This window comes from Aquarana catesbeiana, linkage group LG01 (assembly GCF_042186555.1).
Source record: "Aquarana catesbeiana isolate 2022-GZ linkage group LG01, ASM4218655v1, whole genome shotgun sequence".
NCBI classification, from domain to species: Eukaryota; Metazoa; Chordata; class Amphibia; order Anura; family Ranidae; genus Aquarana; species Aquarana catesbeiana.
The window spans coordinates 750,660,111-750,682,440 of NC_133324.1; the positions used below are offsets into that span (position 1 = coordinate 750,660,111).

Here is a 22,330-nt window from a genome sequence, read left to right on the forward strand (position 1 = left end):
GTCTGTGACGTCAGCAGACAGCGTACTTCAGCTGGATCATAGGAGTGCAAAACGATCTACACTCCTGTGGTCCACAGGAGAAGTACATCCAAAGGAGTTTTGACTGTACTTCTCCTTTACCGTTTTGTGTCAACTGTGTGTAGTTTCTAAAATATCATCTACTGTATTTAGATTTACAGCAGTAGAAATAAGTTACATATATGTTGGCAAGTAAAAAAAAGTGATCCAGTGATTAGGACATTATAGAAACGATAACCAAGTGGTTACACCCTTAACATGAATGCCAACATCCCTATGCCTTCAAACATATGAATCCAAATTTAGGTGGATTTTTCAGGCATTACACATGTTCACACATATGGATTCATAAAATATATATTTTATTAGAAACATATAAAAATATAAAGTTGAAAACAATACACGAGGCAAAATGTGAAGTCAAAATATATTGGGTACAATCTTCTTCACTTTCAACACATTTCAAACAACATTTATTTCTTCCTCAGGGGAAATAAGAATCTGCAAAAGACCTAGATGATCACAATAAATCCATGGTCCAAATCATTGCTGTATTAAAAAGCCACCCGATAAAGCCCCCAGGTAAGCTCGAGAAGATGCCTCCTTTAACAGAACCCAAGGTGCCAAATCTTGCATATTGACTTTACTTGGGAAAATACAAAGTTTCCTTAAGGTGATGATCATCCCCCAAATCCAAGCAATAGTAAAGTGTCCAAAGGCCAGGTGAACAATTGGCACAACAACCATGGAGGGGATAACTCAAAAACACCTACCAGCTAAGCGTCCAAGGTAAAGAGGATTCAGGACATCACAGTATGGGCGAGGCACTAAACACATTTACAAACAGTGATAACTTTTTTTCTAAACACATCCCAACATTATGTATAGTATGTATGAACATGGATTTAAAAAAAACATAAATGCTAGTACTACTAACAATAAAAATATTAAAAAAAAGTGACACAGTACATTAAATATTCAATTGCAATGTTTAGTCATACACATCAGAGACTATGGGTGTTTGTTTTGTAAGGAAATACACTTCTAGAAAAAAGAATGTTTATGTATATTTGGCTTCATCTTAGGGTCATTCTAACCCATTCAACAGGAAAAGGGAGGAAGATAGGATTACACTTATCAGTCTTATACATTCCTTTTCCTTGATATACCCAATACATCAGCTTAGGAGCATGCATCAATATCGTAACATGCATGCTCGAAATTCCTTTAAAACAGAAGTGATTTATATAATTCCAAAGCTGTGAAAACCTCTCTGTGTATAAAGTAATTATATGAATGTTTGTTCATGATAAAACGTAAAGAATTTGTTTTAACATGTTAAGGCATCACTTTCTCAAAGTGATTCTTTTGTATGGAAATTTCTTATATAATGTATGTATTGAAATGAATGGTCAGTCTCACATACCTAAGTTGGCCATACACCAGGAGAATTTTGTTTGAACGTTTGCATGCAAATTTTGAAAAATTGTTCATCAGACCAAACGATCTTCCCATTATTGAGTCAACTCATTTAATTCGGAAGCCCCTAAAATGTGATCCAAACCTGCTCCTTAATGGATCCCAGACATATTAAATAGGTTTGTTTTGTGCCTAGCTTGTGTGCATTATAATATATCATATTCACAGTTAGATTTTTGTTCCTTCGAGCAAAAATTACCATCTTGCTCCTTCAAATTTCCTCATCACTAATGTCGAAATCCATCACCACCAATCACACTTAAAAAATCAAGCGAACATTCCAAAAATAACATTTTTCAAATGAAATTCTAGTAGTGTATGACCAGCTTTAGCCTAAGCATAATCTGCTCCTCTCCTAGTATGTGTGTCTCAATGGGAGGTCTCAGAGAAGAAAAGACCAGGCTATGACACAGCAGTCATTCAGCAATAATTGACAGAAGCATTGCTGAGCTGCTAGAAAACAAACTTCATCATTTTTTTTTATATGAGTTTCCACTTGTATGATTGTAACCACTTCCATAAAACATTCTGTGTATGAGTCAATACTGGCCTTACACTCGCCAAAAATATTTCAGTCTTTCATTAATTCTTTAGAGTCATATCACTAAATGATGACTTATGCCGCGTACACACAAGCGGACTTTTCGACCGGACTGGTCCGATGGTCTATCCAACGGACTTTCGCAGACTTCCGACAGGCTTTCCCAATGAACGGACTTGCCCACACACGGTCACACCAAAGTCTGACGGATTCGTACGTGATGACGTACGACCGGACTAAAATAAGGAAGTTGATAGCCAGTAGCCAATAGGTGCCCTAGCGTTGGTTTTTGTCCGTCGGACTAGCATACAGATGAGCGGACTTTTCGACCGGACTCGAGTCCATCGGGAAGATTTGAAACATGTTCCAAATCTAAAGTCCAACAGATTTTTGACCAAAAAGTCCGCTGCAGGTCTGATGAAGCCCACACATGGTCAAATTGTCTGCCAGACTCGGTCTGTCGGACCAGTCCGGTCGAAAAGTCCGCTCGTGTGTACGTGGCATTATACTCACTGCTAAGCTGCAAAGCTCACTAATACTGGAGGTAAGATCACTGCACCTAAATTCCCTGACCTGCACACCTCTGGACTTTTAGTTCATTTTGTATGTCATAAGTGTAAGATTGGGAATAGTACGAGGGAACCACACACTGTGGTGGGTAGGAAAATCTCACAAACACAGTACTCAAAAGATGTGCCTGTAAGCCAAATTCCACTAATACGTAATTGATACAAAAACTTTATGGACTTATGCTGTCAAGTAGATGTAAACCTTAACTGAATGCCATGTAGTTTACTTTTTGTCACCCTCTGTTGCATCTCCGTGTGGATCTCCTTTGTGGTGACTTCCTAACTACATGAACTTCAGCGATGGCAGAATATATTTTTTGGAGCTGGTTTCCTCTATAGTGACAACAGTGAGCTTTGCCAGTGTAATGTGTGTTGAAATGGTCACTTGTTATCTGCACTGAAGTCCCATGTTACAACCTAAGGGCTCATTTAGACTTGCTTCGACTTCAACACACATTAAAGCACCTACCACTTCAACATGCTTTTTTGCTGTGTTTTAGATGCTTCTGTGATGCTTTGGTGGTGCACTGATAATGCTTAGGTGGGGCTTCAATGATACTTTGGTGGTGCTTCAAAGGTGCTTCAATGATGCTTTGGTGGTGCTTCAAAGGTGCTTCAATGATGCTTTGGTGGTGCTTCAATGATGCTTCGGTGGTGCTTTTTTGAAGCTTTAATAAAGCTTGGCATATCTCACACCTGCAATTTCTCCAAAACAAGCTGAATAAAAGCCTCTCAAAAGCTTTAGGTGCTTCAAACAAGATTTGTCATAGACTTCTATGGAGGCTTTGAAGACTCTTTGAAGCACCACTAAAGCGACATAGGGTATCATTTTTGAAACAAAACAAATGCAAAGTGCAAACACGATTGTAAGCTAACCATTTATTTAGTGACAGGTGCTTTGACTGGAGAGCTTTAAAAAATCGTGTCAGAAGCCTTGTTTTGAAGCAAGTGTAAACGATAGAGCTAGTTTACACTTGCTTCAAAACATGGGATTAGTCACGCTTTTTTAAAGCTTTCTGAACGCCAATCAAATGTCACTAAATGCCACTAAATAAAATGGTTAGCGTACAGTCCTGTTCACACGTTGTGTTTGTTTTGCTTTGCTTTAAAAATTATCCCCATGTCGCTTTAGTGGTGCTTCAATGTATCTCCGAAGCCTCCATAAAAGTCTATGACAAAGCTCGCTTGAAGCACCTGCAGCTTTTGAAAGTCTTTTATTTAGTTCTAGCTTCTCTTTGTTTTAGCGGTATTGCAGGTATGAGATATCAACACGCACACACACAGGGCATCTGCCAAGCTTCATTAAGGTATTGCTAAACCCACAACAGTAAAATCAGTGTGTATATGCAGTAAAGCATGCTTGTTATACTCGCTATAGAACCTAAGAGGTTAATCCAGCGCATTGTGTAAAAAGTCTGTTTGATCCTGTCTTCTCTAATCCTCCCCTTCTTTTACTGTCCCCAATCTATCTGCTGATAGTACAGAGCCTTGGAGGCAATCTGCACATGCTCAGTTTGGTGTGTACTGCTAGAGAGGTTTTTTTGAAGGGAGGGTGCATGTGATCAGCACAGGGCCAATCAGCACTGTCCAGACAGAGGGTGAGGGGTCATTCAGCCTCATAGGACAGTCAGAGGAGAATGAAAACTCCTCCTACAAGCTTTAACCAGTGCTTGGTTGGACACTGATAGAAGTCACAAGACTACTATATACTGCTGATGAGAAAAATTATTTAGCAGTTTGTTTACTAAAATTATTGTATTTCCTCGTTCTGTGTACTGTGGGAGACCAGATATAGTGATATAGACTCCTGGGTTTAGTAACTATTTAAAGCTTTAAAAAAGCACCACTGAAGCTTCACCGAAACATCACAGAAGCATCAAAAACACATCAAAAAAGCATGTTGAAGTGATAGGTGCTTTAATGTGTGATGTTGAAGCAAGTGTAAATGAGCCCTAACAGTGTAGGAACACAGAGAGTTGTCATAATATAACAGGAAGTGGCTGAACTTTATGGAAGAATCACCAGATATTATTACAGAGCAATCTGTCATTTATGAAAAGATTGGAAATTTCCAGTGAAATTATATTAACTTTGAGATTTTAGTGACTGGGTTTACATATACGTAAAAATGAGCAAATGTTAAAGAGTCCAGATTGAGAATCTCTAGCTCTGGCTAGATTCCACTGTATTAAAGCATACTCCAGCTGCATACCAGTGAAATGCCAGCTGTGAGTATCCTTGGCTAGAATAGCCAGACAAATTTACCCAACATTATAGCGGAGTTCCACCCATAAAATGTACTTTACAGAAATAAACATTGTAATCCTTCAGCAACAACAATTGGACATTTTTTTTTTTTTTTACTCACCCCTTCTTCACTGTTGCTATGGGGTCTCCTGTATTCTGCCTCTTCAGCTCCACTATGATTTATGTCATTTCCCTTGGCGCCTGTGCTCTCTAGGGTTCCTGGGAGATGTGTGTCATTCTTTCCCAGGAGTCAGATGGCAGCGCTCTCATTGATGCGATGTGTGCTTACTGTGCATGCGCGAGAATGGGCGCTGCTGGTTATTCAGCAGCACAGTAAACCCAGAAGTTTATGCTTGTGGGCTTCACCTGCACACAAGCAAGATGGGAATGCCTGAGCAGGGGGAAGTTTTTTAATAAAATACTAACAAAAGCGGCGCTAGTTACCAGTCTAACGAATGCAACAATAGCATAATATGATAGTAACAGATGGATTAAAAAAAAAAAAATCATATGTGGTTGGAACTCCGCTTTAATGCCAAAAATGTATTCCTAGAAAGATTTAGGTGTGAGAGGATTAAATCTTTTGTTCTGTCTTTAGCCGAACAAGGTAATAATGGCAGATAGCAACCGCAGTGCTTATACCATTATCTCTCGATTACATTTTTAGACTTTTTTTTTAATGTATGGAACTGGTAATCTAATGTATTATGGGGCATTTGTACCATGCATCTTATCAATGGTTATTTTATGAACCAAAATGTGACTGTATAATGTTTATTAATAATACGTTGCAGCATTCAAATTATGCTAGCATGCTGGTCAATTCCCTTGAAAATATATCCTTGGGAAAGGAGCAGCTTACATCAGGATGTATCCTATAAGGATATAAGGTAATGCTGATCCTTTTTTATCCTATTGTTCTCTCCAGATTGAATAGGAAAAAGCTAGCACTGCACGTCCAGCTCTATAGAGGGCTTCCTCAACATCCATCATCCTGTGAATCTAAATGTCAGTTGGAAAAACAACCATTCAGTGCTAACATAACTGAACAGCATGAGATAAATAGTGATAGTAAAACTGTGCTCTAGATTTACACCAGGTTGTTATTCATATAAAAGACCTTTGTTCCTGTGAAGAACCTGTAATGTTAGGGAGGTTTCTTTTTATCCTGTGTGTTATCTGTCAGTATCAAACATTTATGACCAGTGGTGGCCCGTCCATACGGGGCGCAGGGGTGCCGCCCGCCTAATCCATGTGCCCGGCCCCTAATCTACATGCAGGGCGCCAGACGCATGGATTTTAATGGGGTTTCTTTTTTTTTTTTTTTTGGAAGCACATGATTAGAGCCTGAGGCTCCAATTGGCTTTTAAAAAAGGGAGGGCTCGTCCAGTTGTGTGACAATAGCACATAAAAATTTGCTATTGTCTCTTCCTGATTCTCCTCCCAGCCAATTAGGAAGTGGGTCCTAAGATCTGATTGGCTGAGAAGAGGAGCGACCGTATTGGCCGCCAAGAAGGAAACAGCCGAGGAGAAGGAGACACAGGGGAAGCTGCCGTGAAGCCGCCGAGGAGGAGGAGACGCAGGAAGGAGCCGAAGCTGCCAGCGACCATGCGGGGCTGGTGAGCGGACGAGCGAGCGACGGGGAGGGGGGGGGGGTATTGGTGGCACCAGTGGCCTCAATTTTTTTAAATAAAATATTTGAAGTTCATGCAAATCAGGATTCATTGATAAGGTTATCAAGAAGAAATAATTAAGCAAAATTGTTCATTTTATTACAACATACAGAATGTCAGCTTTATCGCAGTCTTATGCCCCGTACACACGGTCGGATTTTCCGACGGAAAATGTGTGATAGGGCCTTGTTGTCGGAAATTCCGACCGTGTGTGGGCTCCATCACACATTTTCCATCGGATTTTCCGACACACAAAGTTTGAGAGCTTGCTATAAAATTTTCCGACAACAAAATCTTTTGTCGGAAATTCCGATCGCGTGTACACAAATCCGACGCACAAAGTGCCACGCATGCTCAGAATAAATTAAGAGATGAAAACTATTGGCTACTGCCCCGTTTATAGTCCTGATGTACGTGTTTTACGTCACCACGTTCAGAACGATCGGATTTTCTGGCAACTTTGTGTGACCGTGTGTATGCAAGACAAGTTTGAGCCAACATCTGTCGGAAAAAATCCATGGATTTTGTTGTCGGAATGTCCGATCAATGTCTGACCGTGTGTACAGGGCGTTAGTCAATAGGGGTGTTTTTCTTCTTACAGTAACTAAAAGCAAAGCCTTTTTTTGTAGTTTTGGACAAAGTGAAGAGGCATTAGGACCCCTGTCAAGTTTTTATTGTTGTCTGTGCTCCTGTTGGTAAGATTCACCTTCTCTATTTGTTCTGTTTACTGTTATCATCAAGTGAAAGAAAATCCAAAATGTGTTGTCACCAGAATAAGAATAGAGGGGAAATCTTCCAATGGGGACACTAGTTCTGGTGACCCTGGTAACAACTCATCCTCTTTTTTGGCTTTGGGACAGGGAGTGAAGGGGAAATCCCCAGTGCTAAGGGTTTTAATTCTTCCTTACGCTATCCAAAATGAAAAAAAAATGCCTTTTACTTGAACTTGAAGTGCAGTAACCCATAGGATGCATTCCAAATTTACTATCCTTAAACCACTCTAGTACAATATGGATTCTGATTGCCTGATGTGAGTTACTCCACTTACAAATAAGAATAGTTTAATGAATAAAACCATTTTAGCAGACCTCATGATTGCATTAAAATATTCTTTGACAATTGCTCCTTCTACTTACGATATTGTGATTCCAGATTTTTGCTCCTGGTGTAGACAAAATGTGTTAAATGCACTGCATAAACCTTAAAGTGTTATTAAACCCACAACAGTAAAATCAGTCTGTATATGCAGTAAAGCATGCTTGTTATAATCACTGTTGAACCTAAGGGGTATCCTCCGCATTGTGTGAAAAGGCTGTTTGATTCTGTCTTCTCTGATTTTCCCCTTATTCCACAGCCCCCAATCCATCTCCTGATAGTACAGTGCCTTTGTAGTCACTCTGGTGTGTATTTCTAAGGAGTTTTTTTTTTTTCTTGGATGGGTGCATGTGATCGGCACAGGGCCAATCAGCACTGTCCAGAGGGTCATGGGTCATGCAGCCTAATGGACAGTCAGAGGAGAACACAAAACTCCTCCTACAAGCTTTAACTAGCCACTTCAGCCCCAGAAGATTTTACCCCTTCCAGACCAGAGCACTTTTTGCCATTTGGCACTGCGTCGCTTTAACTGACAATTGTGCAGTCGTGACGTTGTATCCAAACAAAATTGACGTCCTTTTTTTCCCACAAATAGAGCTTTCTTTTGGTGGTATTTGGTCATCTCTGCGGTTTTTATTTTTTGCACTATAAACAAAAAAACAGTGACAATTTTGAAAAAAAACACAATATTTTTTACTTTTTGCTATAATAAATAACCCCCAAAAATATATAAAAAAACAAATCTTTTCCTCAGTTTAGGCCGATATGTATTCTTCTACATATTTTTGGTAAAAAAAAATCACAATAACCATATATTGATTGGTTTGCGCAAAAGTTATAGCGTCTACAAAATAGAGGGTAGTTTATGCCATTTTTATTATTATTTTTTTTTTTTTATTAGTAATGGTGGCGATCTGCGATTTTTATCATGACTGCGACATTATGGCGGACACATCGGACACTTTTGACACTATTTTGGGACCATTGTCATTTATACAGCGATCAGTGGTGTAAAAATGCACTGATTACTGTGTAAATGACACTGGCAGTGAAGGGGTTAACCACTAGGGGGCGATGAAGGGGTTAAGTGTGTCCTAAGAATTGATTCCAACTGTGGGGGGGGGGGCTACCTAGGTCATGACATCGATCACTGCTCCCGATCACAGGGAACAGTGGACCTCTGTCATGACACAAGGCCTTGTTTACATAGGCACTTCCCCGTTCTACCTCTCCACACGGCAATCGCGGGCCACCGGTGAACATCGAGTTCCCGGGACCCGCGGGCACTTGGCAAAGGCGGCAAATTTAAAGGGAAGTACCTGTACGCCCATTTGCCTGCCTGTGCCATTGTGCTAACGTACATCTGTGTGCGGCAGTCGGCAAGCGGCTAGACACTGATAGAAGTCACAAGACTGCTATATACTACTGATGGAAAAGTTATTTAGCAGTTTACATTTACTAAAAACATTGCATTTCCATGGTCTGGGTCCTGGGTTTAGTAATACTTTAAATAGGAACTTTGTCTATAGACATAGGTCAAGCAAACAGTTGTATTTGAGGCTATATGTCAACAGGTCATTCTCATATGCCATAGAACACAAATGTTTTTTCTTTCAAGTGGTTGTAAACCTTACACATGAAATATAAACAAAGCATATCCCTCTATAAGTATATGTACTTGTATATGTAATTGAAACAAGTATATGTACTTGTTTCAATTAAGAGCATTAAGTGTCATTTCTATCTGCTGCTTCACTCCTCTGCGATCAGCATGAATTACTTTCCTGGCACCAAGATAGAGCTGCACGAATATCGGAAAAATGAGAATCACAATTTTTTTGCTTAGAATAAAGATCACGATTCTCGCGGCGTAACATAGTTTTTCCAAAAAAATTGGGCTAACTTTACAGTTTTTTTTTTTTTTTATTCATTAAAGTGAATTTTTTTTTCCCCAAAAAATGCATTTGAAAGACAGCTGCACAAATACAGTGTGACCTAAAATATTGCAATCACCACCATTTTATTCTCTATGGTCTCTGCTCAAAAAAAATATATATATAATGTTTGGGGGTTCTAAGTAATTTTCTAGCAAAAAATAATGATTTTAACTTGAAACCAACAAGTGTCAGAAAAAGGTTTAGTCTTTAAGTGGTAATTCTTCCCTCATTTACAGACTGAAATTAAATTCCTTTGATCTAAAGAACAAAACGTTACAATGTTTATAGTTAGCTCAGCAGCTCAGGAATGTTGTGTCATCCCAGGTACTTCACAAAGTCTGATTGACTCATTAGGTGTATACCTATATGAGTTCAATCCTTCTGGTAAGCGACTGGTGCTTCTGGTGGTGGATCTCCTATCAATTCACAGTATTCTTTGATGCACATTTATGATTTAATTGATCATCATTTTATTCTATTGGACTACATATTTGGATTATTCCTTTTTAAGGACTCTTTCTGGTCCCTTAGTTCACCTATGAACACTGTTTCGTATTTTTATTAAAGTGGTGTTCCACCCAAAAAAAAAAATGCATAAATGTGCCTTAAAAAAAAAATAAATTGGAAAACATTTTTTTTTTACTCACCTCTAAATGCCTGTTGCTAGGGGGTCCCTCGTAGTCTGCCTCCTTCAGTGCCTGGGCTGGTGACATCACTTCCCCTCAGCGCAGGAAGGGCTCAGCTCTGCCCCCTCCCTCTTGTCAATCATATGGGACACGTGACAGGTCCCATATGATTGCGCGGCCAATCACGGCGCCGCTCGCGCATGCGCAGTGGGTGCCCGGCTGTTTATTTGTTAGGGCTGCACATTCCTCATCCTTTTTTGCTTATCTCTACACACTGCTGTGCTGGCTGCTATTGTGCGTTCTAGACATATATGTTTGTATAGTTCACATTGCATGTTGTGAAACTTGGCAGACTGCCTGTTTTTTTTTTTTGTTTTTTTTTACAGCTGTATGCTTGAGCAGAGAACTCTGCATAGAATTTGGAAAATGCTTTGTTAAGATCGCGAGGGGAAAAGAATTGTGATCTCTATTCTTAATGATTAATCATGCAACTCCACACCAAGAGAAGAAAAAGGTGACGGGGAGGGAGCTCCAGCTGATTGACAGCTTCAGCTCTGTTCCTGTGTGCTGCATGAAGGGGGTGTGTCCTTATCTTCCAATCAGCTCTCAGAGCTCTCCTCACTGAGCTCTGCAGAGTATAAGTTCAACTCTCCATCCCCTGTTTTCTGAGATCTCGATTTACAATTTATGTAGTGGGATTTGTTTCATCTCTGTGTATCACCTGAGGCCAGTCCCTTCACTGGGTATAAGTAAGGGTTTTACGAACAGGTCACACTGATATACATTGGCAGAAGGGCACGTGCAGGCATATTAACGTACCTGTACGTTGCCCTTTAAGACACGGCATTGTGGGCGCTTACGGAGAGGAAGAACGGGAAAATGCTGATGTAAACAAGCATTTCCCCATTCTGCCTAGTGACACTGACACTGATCACAGCTCCCTGTGATCGGGAGCGGTGATCAGTGTCGCATCACACGCAGCCCATCCCCACCACAGTTAGAATCTCTCCCTAGGACACACTTAACCCCTGCAGCGCCCACTAGTGGTTAACCCCTTCACAGCCAGTCACATTTATACAGTAATCAGTCAATTTTTAATCGCACTAATTGCTGTATAAATGTGAATGGTCCCAAAATAGCGCCAAAAGTGTCCGGTCTGTCCGCCATAATGACGCAGTCACGATAAAAATCACAGATCACCGCCATTACTAGTAAAAAAAAATTATTAATAAAAATGCCATAAAACTATCCCCTATTTTGTAGGCGCTACAACTTTTGCGCAAACCAATCAATAAATGCTTATTGCATTTTTTTTTTTTACCAAAAAATATGTAGAAGAATGTGTATTGGCCTAAACTGAGGAAAAAAAATGGGGTTTTTTTATATATTTTTTGGGGGTATTTATTATCGTAAAATGTAAAAAATATTGCATTTTTTTTCAAAATTATCGCTCTTTTTTTTTTTTTATAGCACAAAAAATAAAAAACACAGAGGTGATCAAATACCACCAAAAGAACACTCTATTTGTGGGGAAAAAGGACGTCAATTTTGTTTGGGAGCCACGTCGAATGACCACGCAATTGACAGTTAAAGCGACGCAGTGCCGAATCGCAAAAAAAACGCTCTGGTCTTTGGGCAGCCAAATGGTCTGGGGCTGAAGTGGTTAATATGTAACTAGAGTAAAAAAAAAAATCGCACACAGTTACATACCCATAATACCTCACTAATCCTGACCACAAACTAAGATTTGGTAAATCTGCTAAATTTACCAATAACGATGAAGTGTTAGGTCCCACCCCAATCCATTCACTATCCAAATAGGTGCACTGTCACAATAAATAGTCATTGGTAAATTCTGCTGGAAAAACAGATCATATGTGGCAGGTGACCATGTTAAGGGTCATAGATCACAGTTCAAAAATGTAGAAAAGTATACTTTGTGTACAAAATATTTCCATTGTTCATGACTCTTTAAGTGATAAAAAAAAAAAAAAAAAAATGCAACACTTATCTGTTCTGTGTAGTGGTTTTGCACAGAGCAGTCCCAATCCTCCTCTTCTTGGGTCACTCGCCGATGCTCCTGGCCCCTCCCTCTTACCTAGTGCCCCCCGGATAAAGCAGCTTGCTCCCAAGCTGCAGCTCTGCGTGTCCATTCACACACAGAGCTTGGCTCAGCCCGCCCCCTCTCTCTACTGATTGGCTTAGTGGCTGTGATTGACAGCAGCAGGAGTCAATGGGAGCCAATAAGGAGGCAGAGTCATCGGAGAGCCAAGGCACTTGTTCACATCCCTGGATCTAGATGGGCTAAGGTAAGCGTTAGGGGGGCTGGGGGGCCGCTGCATACACAAGCTTTTTTACCTTTATGCATAGAATGCATGAAGGTAAAAATCCATTAGCCTTTAGAACCACTTCAGATTCATGAATCGCTTTTATAACTACAGAATACTGATAAAAAATCTGTTCTTCACACGGGGTGGATTCCTCCAGGAAGTGCGGAATCTGTCCGCTGATCCCTGCTGAGCAGGCGAATGGCTGATCTGTGTCCGCTCTGCTTATGCAAAGCGGACACATACATAGCACGCTCTCATCTATGGGTGGCGGGATGAAAAAGGACCACCTGTCCCTTTACACCCTAGACCAGTGGTCATCAACCCGGTCCTCAAGGCCCACTAACAGGCCAGGTTTTATGTATTAGTTTGGGGGAGATGCAGACTAGAATACTGCAATCACTGAGCAGCAAATGAGATCACCTGTGATGTATTTCGGTTATCTTGCAAACCTGGCCTGTTAGTGGGCCCTGAGGACAGGGTTGATGACCACTGCCCTAGACGAATGGGGAACAGATCCTCATCCATCTGTTTTTAGCAGATCAGATAGGATGTCAGCAGGTATTAACGCATTTCTGTTTACATCCACCGTTCCATAGGGTCCGATTGGGTCTGCCTGAAAAACCGACAAGCGGATCTGATCAGTCCGCTCATGTGAAAGGGGCCTTTGCTGACTGTTATTTCTTCAGAATAACAATGTTATCTTAGTAAAAACAATGAAAAATGACTCTCAAAAGCACAACTTTAATTATATATATATACACACACGCACACACACCTGTATATTACTAGTTTATTGTGTGCGTATAAGTGTGAGAGAAATGGCTGGATGTTACCTAAAGCAATTTTTTCCTTTAGCACTACACCAAGAAAATGTAGTTAATTTTGAAAGACAAAGTGGGGTTGATTTACTAAAGGTAAATAGACTGTGCACTTTGCAAAGTGCAGTTGCTCCAGAGTTTAATAAATGAGGTAAAGCTTCATTTTGCAAAGAATACCCAATCACTTTCAAGTAAAATAAAAAAAAAAAAAACGCATTTTTGCTAGCACATCATTGGATGATGGAAGTCTGCAGAACTTTTGCTCATTTAGGTTAGGTTTCCACTATTGCGACCAAAAGTCCAGCGATTTTGTTGTGTTTTTTTGCTGCGATTTTGATGCGACTTGAAGCAATGCCTGTGTATTCTTGAGGTCTATGGACCTCAGGTCGCACCAAAGTCGGACCAAAGTAGTGCAGAGATATGAATGATATGACCAGAGTAGTGCACAGATATGAATGATACTCATTGGAAATCATGGGGTACGACTTGTCATGCGACTTTGCAGTCCCAAGTCGCATGACAAGTCGCACTAGTTAAAACCAAGCCTTACTAAGCTCTGGAGCAAATGCACTTTGCAAAGTGCACAGTCTATTTGCCTTTAGTAAATCAACCCCATAGTTCTGTTGTGCATGTCTGTCTTTTTGATCAGTAAGGCTACTTTCACACTAAGACGCTATTCAGGCGTTTTAGCGCTAAAAATAGCGCCTGTAAAGTGCCTGAAAAGCACTTCTCATGCCTCCGAGTGCTTTCATACTGGGGCGGTGTGCTTGCAAGACGAGAAAAAAAAATCCTGCAAGCAGCTTCGTTGGTGCAGTGCGGGAGCTGTGTATACAGCGCTCCCAAAACGCCCCTGCCCATTGAAATGAATGGACAGCACTGCCGAAGCGCCTGTAAAGCGCTTTGTCAATGCCGCGACACGGGCTGTTTTAACCCTTTCTTTGGCCGCTAGCGGGGGTTAAAAGTGCCCCGCTAGCAGGCGAACAGTGCCGCTATAACAGCAGTAAAGCGCTGGTAAAACTAGCGGTACTTTAACGCTAACGACGGGCGCTAGGCAGTGTGAAAGTACCCTAACTGAAAAATAACAAGTTCAAATATAAATAGAGACCTCCCACTTGCACAGCCTAAAAAGTTAGCACTATTACACCTCCCAATAAGGATTGCCACCAGCTCTCCTGAAACACTGAGTGGGACCTGGCTGTCACATTGACAGCCAAGTCCCATAATTGCCCAGAACGAAGTAGGTACAGGGCTGCAGAGGTGATGCACAGGTCTTGAACAAGCAAGTTCAAAGCTTTTAGGCTCCCAAGCTAAACAATAATGTATTCAATTATCCAGTTTTATAAATGGAAAATGACAGCATTAATCTTATAAATAAATCTCTAAACTTTTAATCTAAAATGATGCTTTCATGTATACAGGAGCTTTAGAGCAGAGGAAGTTAGGAAGATTTGTATGACAATATTTAGGTGGCCCCATGCCATATAATTTTTAGTAAATGTTGCTGATCTAACAGATCGAATCTAAGGTTGGCCATACATGAGTCATCTTTTTTCGTTCAACCAGCGGGTTGAACGAAAGAAAATGACTTGATTCCCCCATCCACACACACGATGTGGATGGGGGAATCCCTCCTGCTGAGCTCTTGTATTCTGACAGCAGGGAGACTTCCTCGCTGTCAAAATACATTGATCAGCACTACTGGCTATAGCCAACAGCGCTGATCGAGACAACATTTTCCAACACGCTGGCTGTACACAAGACAATCGATTGTGTACAACCAGCCTGCACATACATGTATCCAAATTCAGAAGAACCGGACGAATTTTGATCCATGTATGGCTGGCGTAAGGAAAATACACTAGGGGTGTCAGAATTAGTGACTATACCGTTGGATACTAATATTTAGTTGGCCACAAAAGCAGGCCAATCAAAATATTCAAGGTCTTTTTGATTACTGGAGATTAGCACAAACTCTACAAAATTTTGAGCAGAAATATTACCCCAGACAGATAAAAAATAGGAATACATATTACAATAATGAAATGTTTCCCTTTTACTTATCAAATATTCCCAGATATTCTACAACACAACTACTCACTGTACTACATTCTCAGTCTAAAGTATACCCCATTATACATGACAATAATTATCTATGAAGGTGTACTGCTATTTTCACTGGGTTTATTGAATTACGGTAACTGTTCAGGATGGACAAATATAGCACCAATAAACTCTCTTGCAAGGTTTATAGTGTTAGTACATGACAGACATGTCTGCGAGGTGTAGTATTTAGTAACCACAGAAACTATGAGGCACATCCTATAACTTACACAGCAGGCTTAGGAAAAAACTGGGAGGAATTACAGTTGCCAAAATGTATAGTCAAGCTTTGATTAGGAGAGCCTGCTGGGCTTTGTGGTACCAACATAGCCAGTCTTACCTTGTGCAGGCCAAATATTACATGAGAAATAATAAAGTCCCAATTAAGAACTAATTACCGCTGATATTCATTTAGGAAAGAAATTAAAGCAAATTAGCAGCAGCGTGAATGTTTGAGCAATAAAATTATATAGTTACTCTACACTTTACACTAATACAAGTATTTTGAAAAGCTTTCAAAATACTGTACAGTGACCAATTTTTAACCCCCCCTCAAAAAAAGCCCTACCAAAGTATATCTACCTGTAATATTCCAGTAAGATACCTTTCATTTAGGGTTTATACACTCATTTGTCTCATGCATAGCCAGAGCCTGGATATTTGTTTGCAAATAATAAAACTATCTGAAAGGAGAGACACTTATCGTCCTTAGTAACTATATTCCAACTGCTATTTTCCTAATGGCAGTTAGAAAGTTAAAGCAAGAATTATATTGGCTATTGTGGGCGACACATTTGCTTTCAGACATTTTTTGGTATAGGATTGACATAGAGTGAAATGATAAAGAGTAGAGGACACCAAGAAGACAAGACAGGTGGCCATTGTACATGTATTTCAGGAAACCAAATCTATCCCACAATAGAACAATAGATCCTCTCACCTTGCACAAACTCAAAATTTCGGCTTACAGCTGGCAATGACCGGTTAAGCCTCAGTATCCGATCCAAGTGGAAAGCAAACACTTCACTCATGTCCAGGGGTCGTTTAACAAGACCACACTCTCCCTGGCAGGCTGATGAAACAGGCTTTTTCTTGGACGGCATTTCAAACAGGATGAGATGTGCATGGCTTGAAGGCACCTGTGTAATCTTTTGTATCCTGGAATCTGCTAGGAACCGCATTGCCCTTATGTCAGCTGGACTAAACCAAGGTGGTGCTCTGTCACTGTATATTCTAATGTTACTCTGATGCTTGTTAGTCTCCCCCTTAGCATCACCTACAAGAGTTAACCCCAGGTCCCTGGATTTGTGGGTGGGGGTTCCCCTTTTGTGATTCTCTTCCCCAAGTTTGTCCTCCATCTTGTGAATATCATGAAAGACACTGTGCCCCAGTTCATTCTTCCCCAATGATGGCGATTTCCTCCTCTTCTTTGGTTTCACAGTCCCCCTGATATTGGCCGGCTTGCTTCTCTTGGACCTCAGAGTGATGTAGACAACATTTGGCTGCAGTGTTGGAGAGCTGTTTAGAGCGCCCCCATCTGGCTGTGAATTTTCCACATAAAAAGTATTCTGTTCCAAAAAGTTCCTTGGTTGCTCAGTGGTAGACACTTTCTGAGTAGGCTTCTGTGGTAGAACACTTACCATCTGACTTACTATAAAAATCCCATACAGAATACATACAGTGCAGAGCAGTAGTAGACTCCTCTTGCTCTTGGGACGTCTCCCACCACACGTTCGACAGATCCAGGCACAAAGTAACCGAATCAATGAGCTCCTGAGGGTTCCTGTCCGAGCTGAGGTCATCTCTCCAGGCAATCTACATAGTGACAGCTGCTAGGAAGCTGTGATCTCCTGTTGGGATCTTGCATGCTTCTTAGGAAGAAAATAAATAGTTTGTTTAAGAAATGGAAGGAGCTTGTCCGCAGCCTGAGAATGGGAATGTGCTGCTGGATCTCACAGAGACTCTGACACTCCACTGCAGAGAGCCTTTTATCAGCTACCACTAGGGAAGTGATTTCTTTCACTGAATGAATGGAGACAACTGTGTAAACAAAGCGAGGCGGAGATCTCCAGTCCAAATGTCAGGGGCTGCCTGCCTAAGAATTGTTCATGTGAGAAAGAGCAAAAAAAAAAAAAATGCAGCATATTTTTGTCATACCAGGAAACGTCTGTTTGCCGGGACAGAGAACTCTTTAGTACGGCTTCATTCCCTCATATTAGAAACATTTTAATATAAAACTCCTAGGCGAACTCTGCCCTGAGCAATGACAGCTTAATTTGTGTGAGTGGCTATTATATAATACCTCAGGAATTCCAGGGAGAATTAGAAACAGTCTCTCTATAAAACCTAAATGGAAATAACGTTTAAGAGCACCACACCCTACTTCCTAAGCACACATTCAGCAAACTCTTTCAGTTACCTTAATATTTAAAATGCATTGTAGCAGTCAGTATATAAAACGTTTGCATCATTTCTGTGCCTTATTTGACAACGTGTCATTGTATTATCCCCAGTAGGTGTGGAAAACGCTGTATAGCATTCCAGATATTCTGCTGGACAAACATGATTCGAATTTCATTTGAACGTTTGTACTAAAATAGTTTCTCAGAGCATTGTTTTTTTTGCGCTCACTGGGTGAAATTTTGTTTGATTGTCCTTGAAATTTCCAGACCCGCTATTTGAGTGTAATCCTAGACATATTAACCTCTTCAGCTCTGGAAGGTTTACCCCCCTTCATGACCAGGCCATTTTTTGCGCTATGGAAGTGCGTCACTTTAACTGACAATTGCGCGGTCCTGCGACACTGTACCTAAATAAAATTGATGTCTTTTTTTCCCCACAAATAGAGCTTACTTTTGGTAGTATTTGATCACCTCTGCGGTTTTTAGTTTTTGAGTGTTAAACAAAAAAAGCCCAACAATTTAAAAAAAAAAAAAAAAAAACTATATTTTTTTACTTTCTGCTATAAAACACATCCAATTAAAAAAAAAAATCTAATTTCTTCATCTGCTTTGGCCAAATATGTATTCTGCTACATGTTTTTGGTAAAAAAAAAATCTCAATAAGCGTATATTGATTGGTTTGCACAAAAGTTATAGCGTCTACAAACTATGGGATATATTTATGGAATTATTTTATTTTTTATTTTTTTTTTTTTACTAGGAATAGTGGTGATTTTTAGCAGGACTTTGACATTGCGGCAGACAAATCTGACACTAAGTGACACTTTTTGGGTACCAGTGACCCCAATACAGTAATCAGTGCTAAAAGAAAAGCACTGTCACTGTACTAATAACACTGGCAGGGAAGGGGTTAACATCATGGGTGATCAAAGGGTTAAATGTGTTCCCTGGGAGTGCTTGCTGTGTGGGGGATGCTTTGACTGGGGGAAGGCAGAGATCCATGTTCCTGCTTAGCAGAAACACAAGATCTCCATCTTCCTTCTTCCTTCTTCCTCTCTGACAGACATAGGCATACCGCTGTCCTGTCTGCCTTGGGAACGATTGGCTCCCGCTGTGTCCAGTCAAAATGGGAGCGGGTGGCCAGCGGCGAGCGTGCCCCAGACCCAGCAATCAAAATCACGTACAGTAAGTGATTTCGCTCTGCAGTAAATGTATGTGGGGTGGTCCGGAAGCGTTTAAACACAGTTAGATTTTCATTTTACACATTTGGAAACTTGAAAAATCGCACGTAAGAATGTTCATTAAGTCAAATAGTCTAGCTGCTAAACCTGCTATTTGAATGAAATCCCAAACATATTAACCACTTACTTACTGCCCTATAGCAGTTTCATGGCTACAGGGCAGCAGCTGTGCGCAGGATCGCGTATATATATGTCATCCCGCACTTCTGCCTGCAGGGGGTGCGTGCTGTGATAATTCACAGAAGAAGCTGATCTCCGGGTGTTGGGCACTTGATGTCCGCCGACACCCACCGATCATCAGGCAGAGACACAGACTGGAGCGCTGCCTATGTACACAAGGCAGAGTTCCGTTCTGACAGGGGGAAGGGATGGATGCTGTGTGTCTGCAAAGCAGGGACTCAAATCCATCTCTTCCCCAAGTAAAAGCAGCAAACATAGTAAACACAAACACTAGCTAGGCACACATTTAAACCTTTGACCGCTCTAGACATTTAACCCCTTTCCAGCCAGTGTCATTAGTACAGTTGACAGTGCATATTTTTAGCACTGATCACAGTATTAGTGTCACTGGTCCCCGCAAAGTGTCAAAAGTGTCAGTTAGTGTCCAATTGTCTGCCACAATATCGTAGTCCCGCTATAAGTCGCAGATCGCCACCATTACTAGTATTAAAAAAAAAAAATTCCAGTATATATCCTATAGTTTGTAGACCCTATAATGTTCATATAAACCAATCAATATACGCTTATTGTGTTTTTTTTTTTTTTTACCAAAAACATGTAGTAGATACATATTGGCCTAAATTGATGAAGAAATTTGATTTTTTTTTAAATTTATTGGATGTGTTTTACAGCATAAAGTAAAAAATATAGTTTTTTTTTTGTTTGTTTTTTTTAAAGATTGTCAGTTTTCTTATAGCAAAAAAAATAAAAAATGCAGTGTTGATCAAATACCACCAAAAGAAAGCTTGATTTGTGGGAAAAAAGGACATTCATTTCATTTGGGTACAGTGTTGCATGACCGCGCAATTGTAAGTTAAAGTAACGCAGTGCCATATAGCAAAAAGTAGCCTTCAAGGGGGGTAAATCTTCCAGAGGGAAAGTGGAAAAAATAAACGTATAATCCAAACAGTTGCATGCAGACAGCTTTTTATTGCATAATATATATACCATGTCTCTTCGGCAATAAGACAAACTAAAGCTGGCCATACATAGTTACATAGTTACATAGTAGGTGAGGTTGAAAAAAGAAACAAGTCCAACCTGTATGTGTGTTTTTATGTCAGTATTACATTGTATATCACTGTATGTTGTGGTCATTCAGGTGCCTATTTAATAGTTTTTTGAAATTATCGATGCTCCCTGCTGAAACCACTGCTTGTGGAAAAGAATTCCACATCCTTAACGCTCTTACAGTAAAGAATCTAATTTTAGTGAATGGCCGTGTGTCTTTTTAAATTCCCTTTCGCTGAAAAGTTTTATCCCTATTGTGGGGTCACCAGTATGGCATTTGTACATTGAAATCATATCCCCTCTCAAGCGTCTCTTCTCCAGAGAGAATAAGTTCAGTGCTTGTAACCTTTCCTCATAACTAACATCCTCCAGATCCTTTATTAACTTTGTTGCCCTTCCCTGGACTCTCTCCAATTCCAGCACATCCTTCCTGAGGACTGGTGCCCAGAACTGGACGGAATACTCCAGGTGCGGCCAGACCAGAGTCTTGTAGAGAGGGAGAATTATCGTTTTATCTCTGGAGTTAATCCCCTTTTTAATCCATGCCAATATTCTGTTTGCTTTGCATGCCACCGCTGAGCCTATCATCTACTAGGACCTCCAGGTCCTTCTCCATCCTAGATTCCCCAAGAGGTTCTAGATTGCATTAATATGTTTGCCACCCAAATGCATTATTTTACATTTTTCTACATTAAACCTCATTTGCCATGTAGTTGCCCACCACATTAATTTGTTCAGATCTTCTTGTAAGGTTTCCACATCCTGCTTAGAAATTATTGCCCTGCTTAGCTTTGTATCGTCCACAAATACTGAGATCGAGCTGTTTATCCCATCCTCTAGACTGTTTATGAATGAATTAAATAGGATTGGTCCCAGGACAGAACCCTGGAGAACCCCGCTTTCCACACTGGACCATTTCGAGTACTCCCCATTTATCACCACCCTCTGAACTCGCCCCTGTAGCCAGTTTTCAATCCATGTACTCACTCTATGGTCCATGACGACAGACCTTAGTTTGTACAGTAAACGTTTATGGGGAACTGTATCAAATGCCTTTGCAAAATCCAGATACACCACGTCTACGGACTTCCTTTATCTAGATGGCAACTCACCTCCTCATAGAAGGTTAATAGATTGGTTTGGCAAGAACGATTCTTCATGAATCCATGCTGATTACTGCTAATGATACCGTTTTCACTACTAAAATCTTGTATATAGTCCCTTATCATCCCCTCCAAGAGCTTGCATACTATTGATGTTAGGCTAACTGGTCTGTAATTCCCAGGGATGTATCTTGGCCCTTTTTTGAATATTGGTGCTACATTGGCTTTTCTCCAATCAGCTGGTACCATTCCAGTCATGTAGACTGGTCGTAAAAATTAGGAACAATGGTCTGGCAATTACTTGACTGAGTTCCTTAAGGACCCTCGGGTGCAAGCCATCTGGTCCCGGTGACTTATTAATGTTTTTCAAGTCTATTTCTAATTCTGTTAGCCATGAGGGTGCTTCCTGTGATGTGTCGTGAGGATAAATATTGCAGTTTAGATTAATGAAGAATAAATTCAATAACTTCGCCATCTCTCCATCCTTAGTAATCAGAGTCCCTTCATCATTCTTTATGGGACCAATATGACCTGACCTCCCTTTATTACTATTTATATACTTAATTAATTTCTTGGGATTTTCTTACTCTCCTCCGCTATGTGCCTTTCATGTTCTAACTTAGCTGCCCCGTTGCACCCTTACATTTCTTGTTGCATTCTTTGTAAAGTTGGAAAGCTGATGCTGATTTCTCAGCCTTGTATTTTTTGAAGACCTTCTCCTTTGCTTGTATATGCATTTTTACGTTGAAGTTAAGCCACCCAGGACTCTTACTAGCTCTTTAAATGTATTTCCCATTGGGATGTACTGGCTAATACCCTTGTTTAATATGCTCTTAAAGCATACCCATGTTTCCTTTGTGTTCTTTGTTCCTAAGATTTTATCCCATTTAGTACCTTCTAGCAAGGATTGTAGTTTAGGAA

The 22,330-nt window shown here is 40.4% G+C and overlaps 1 protein-coding gene across 1 annotated transcript in view; it reads right to left on the reverse strand.

Annotated features, from left to right (window-relative positions):
• Positions 1-17,551, reverse strand: part of GASK1B (golgi associated kinase 1B) — an 80,394-nt gene extending 62,843 nt beyond the window's left edge. The window contains exon 1 of the mRNA XM_073605777.1: positions 16,374-17,551. Coding sequence (XP_073461878.1) covers positions 16,374-17,235 — 862 coding nt within the window. The 5' untranslated portion in view covers positions 17,236-17,551. The remainder of the gene's footprint in view (positions 1-16,373) is intronic.
• Positions 17,552-22,330: the final 4,779 nt, after the last annotated feature.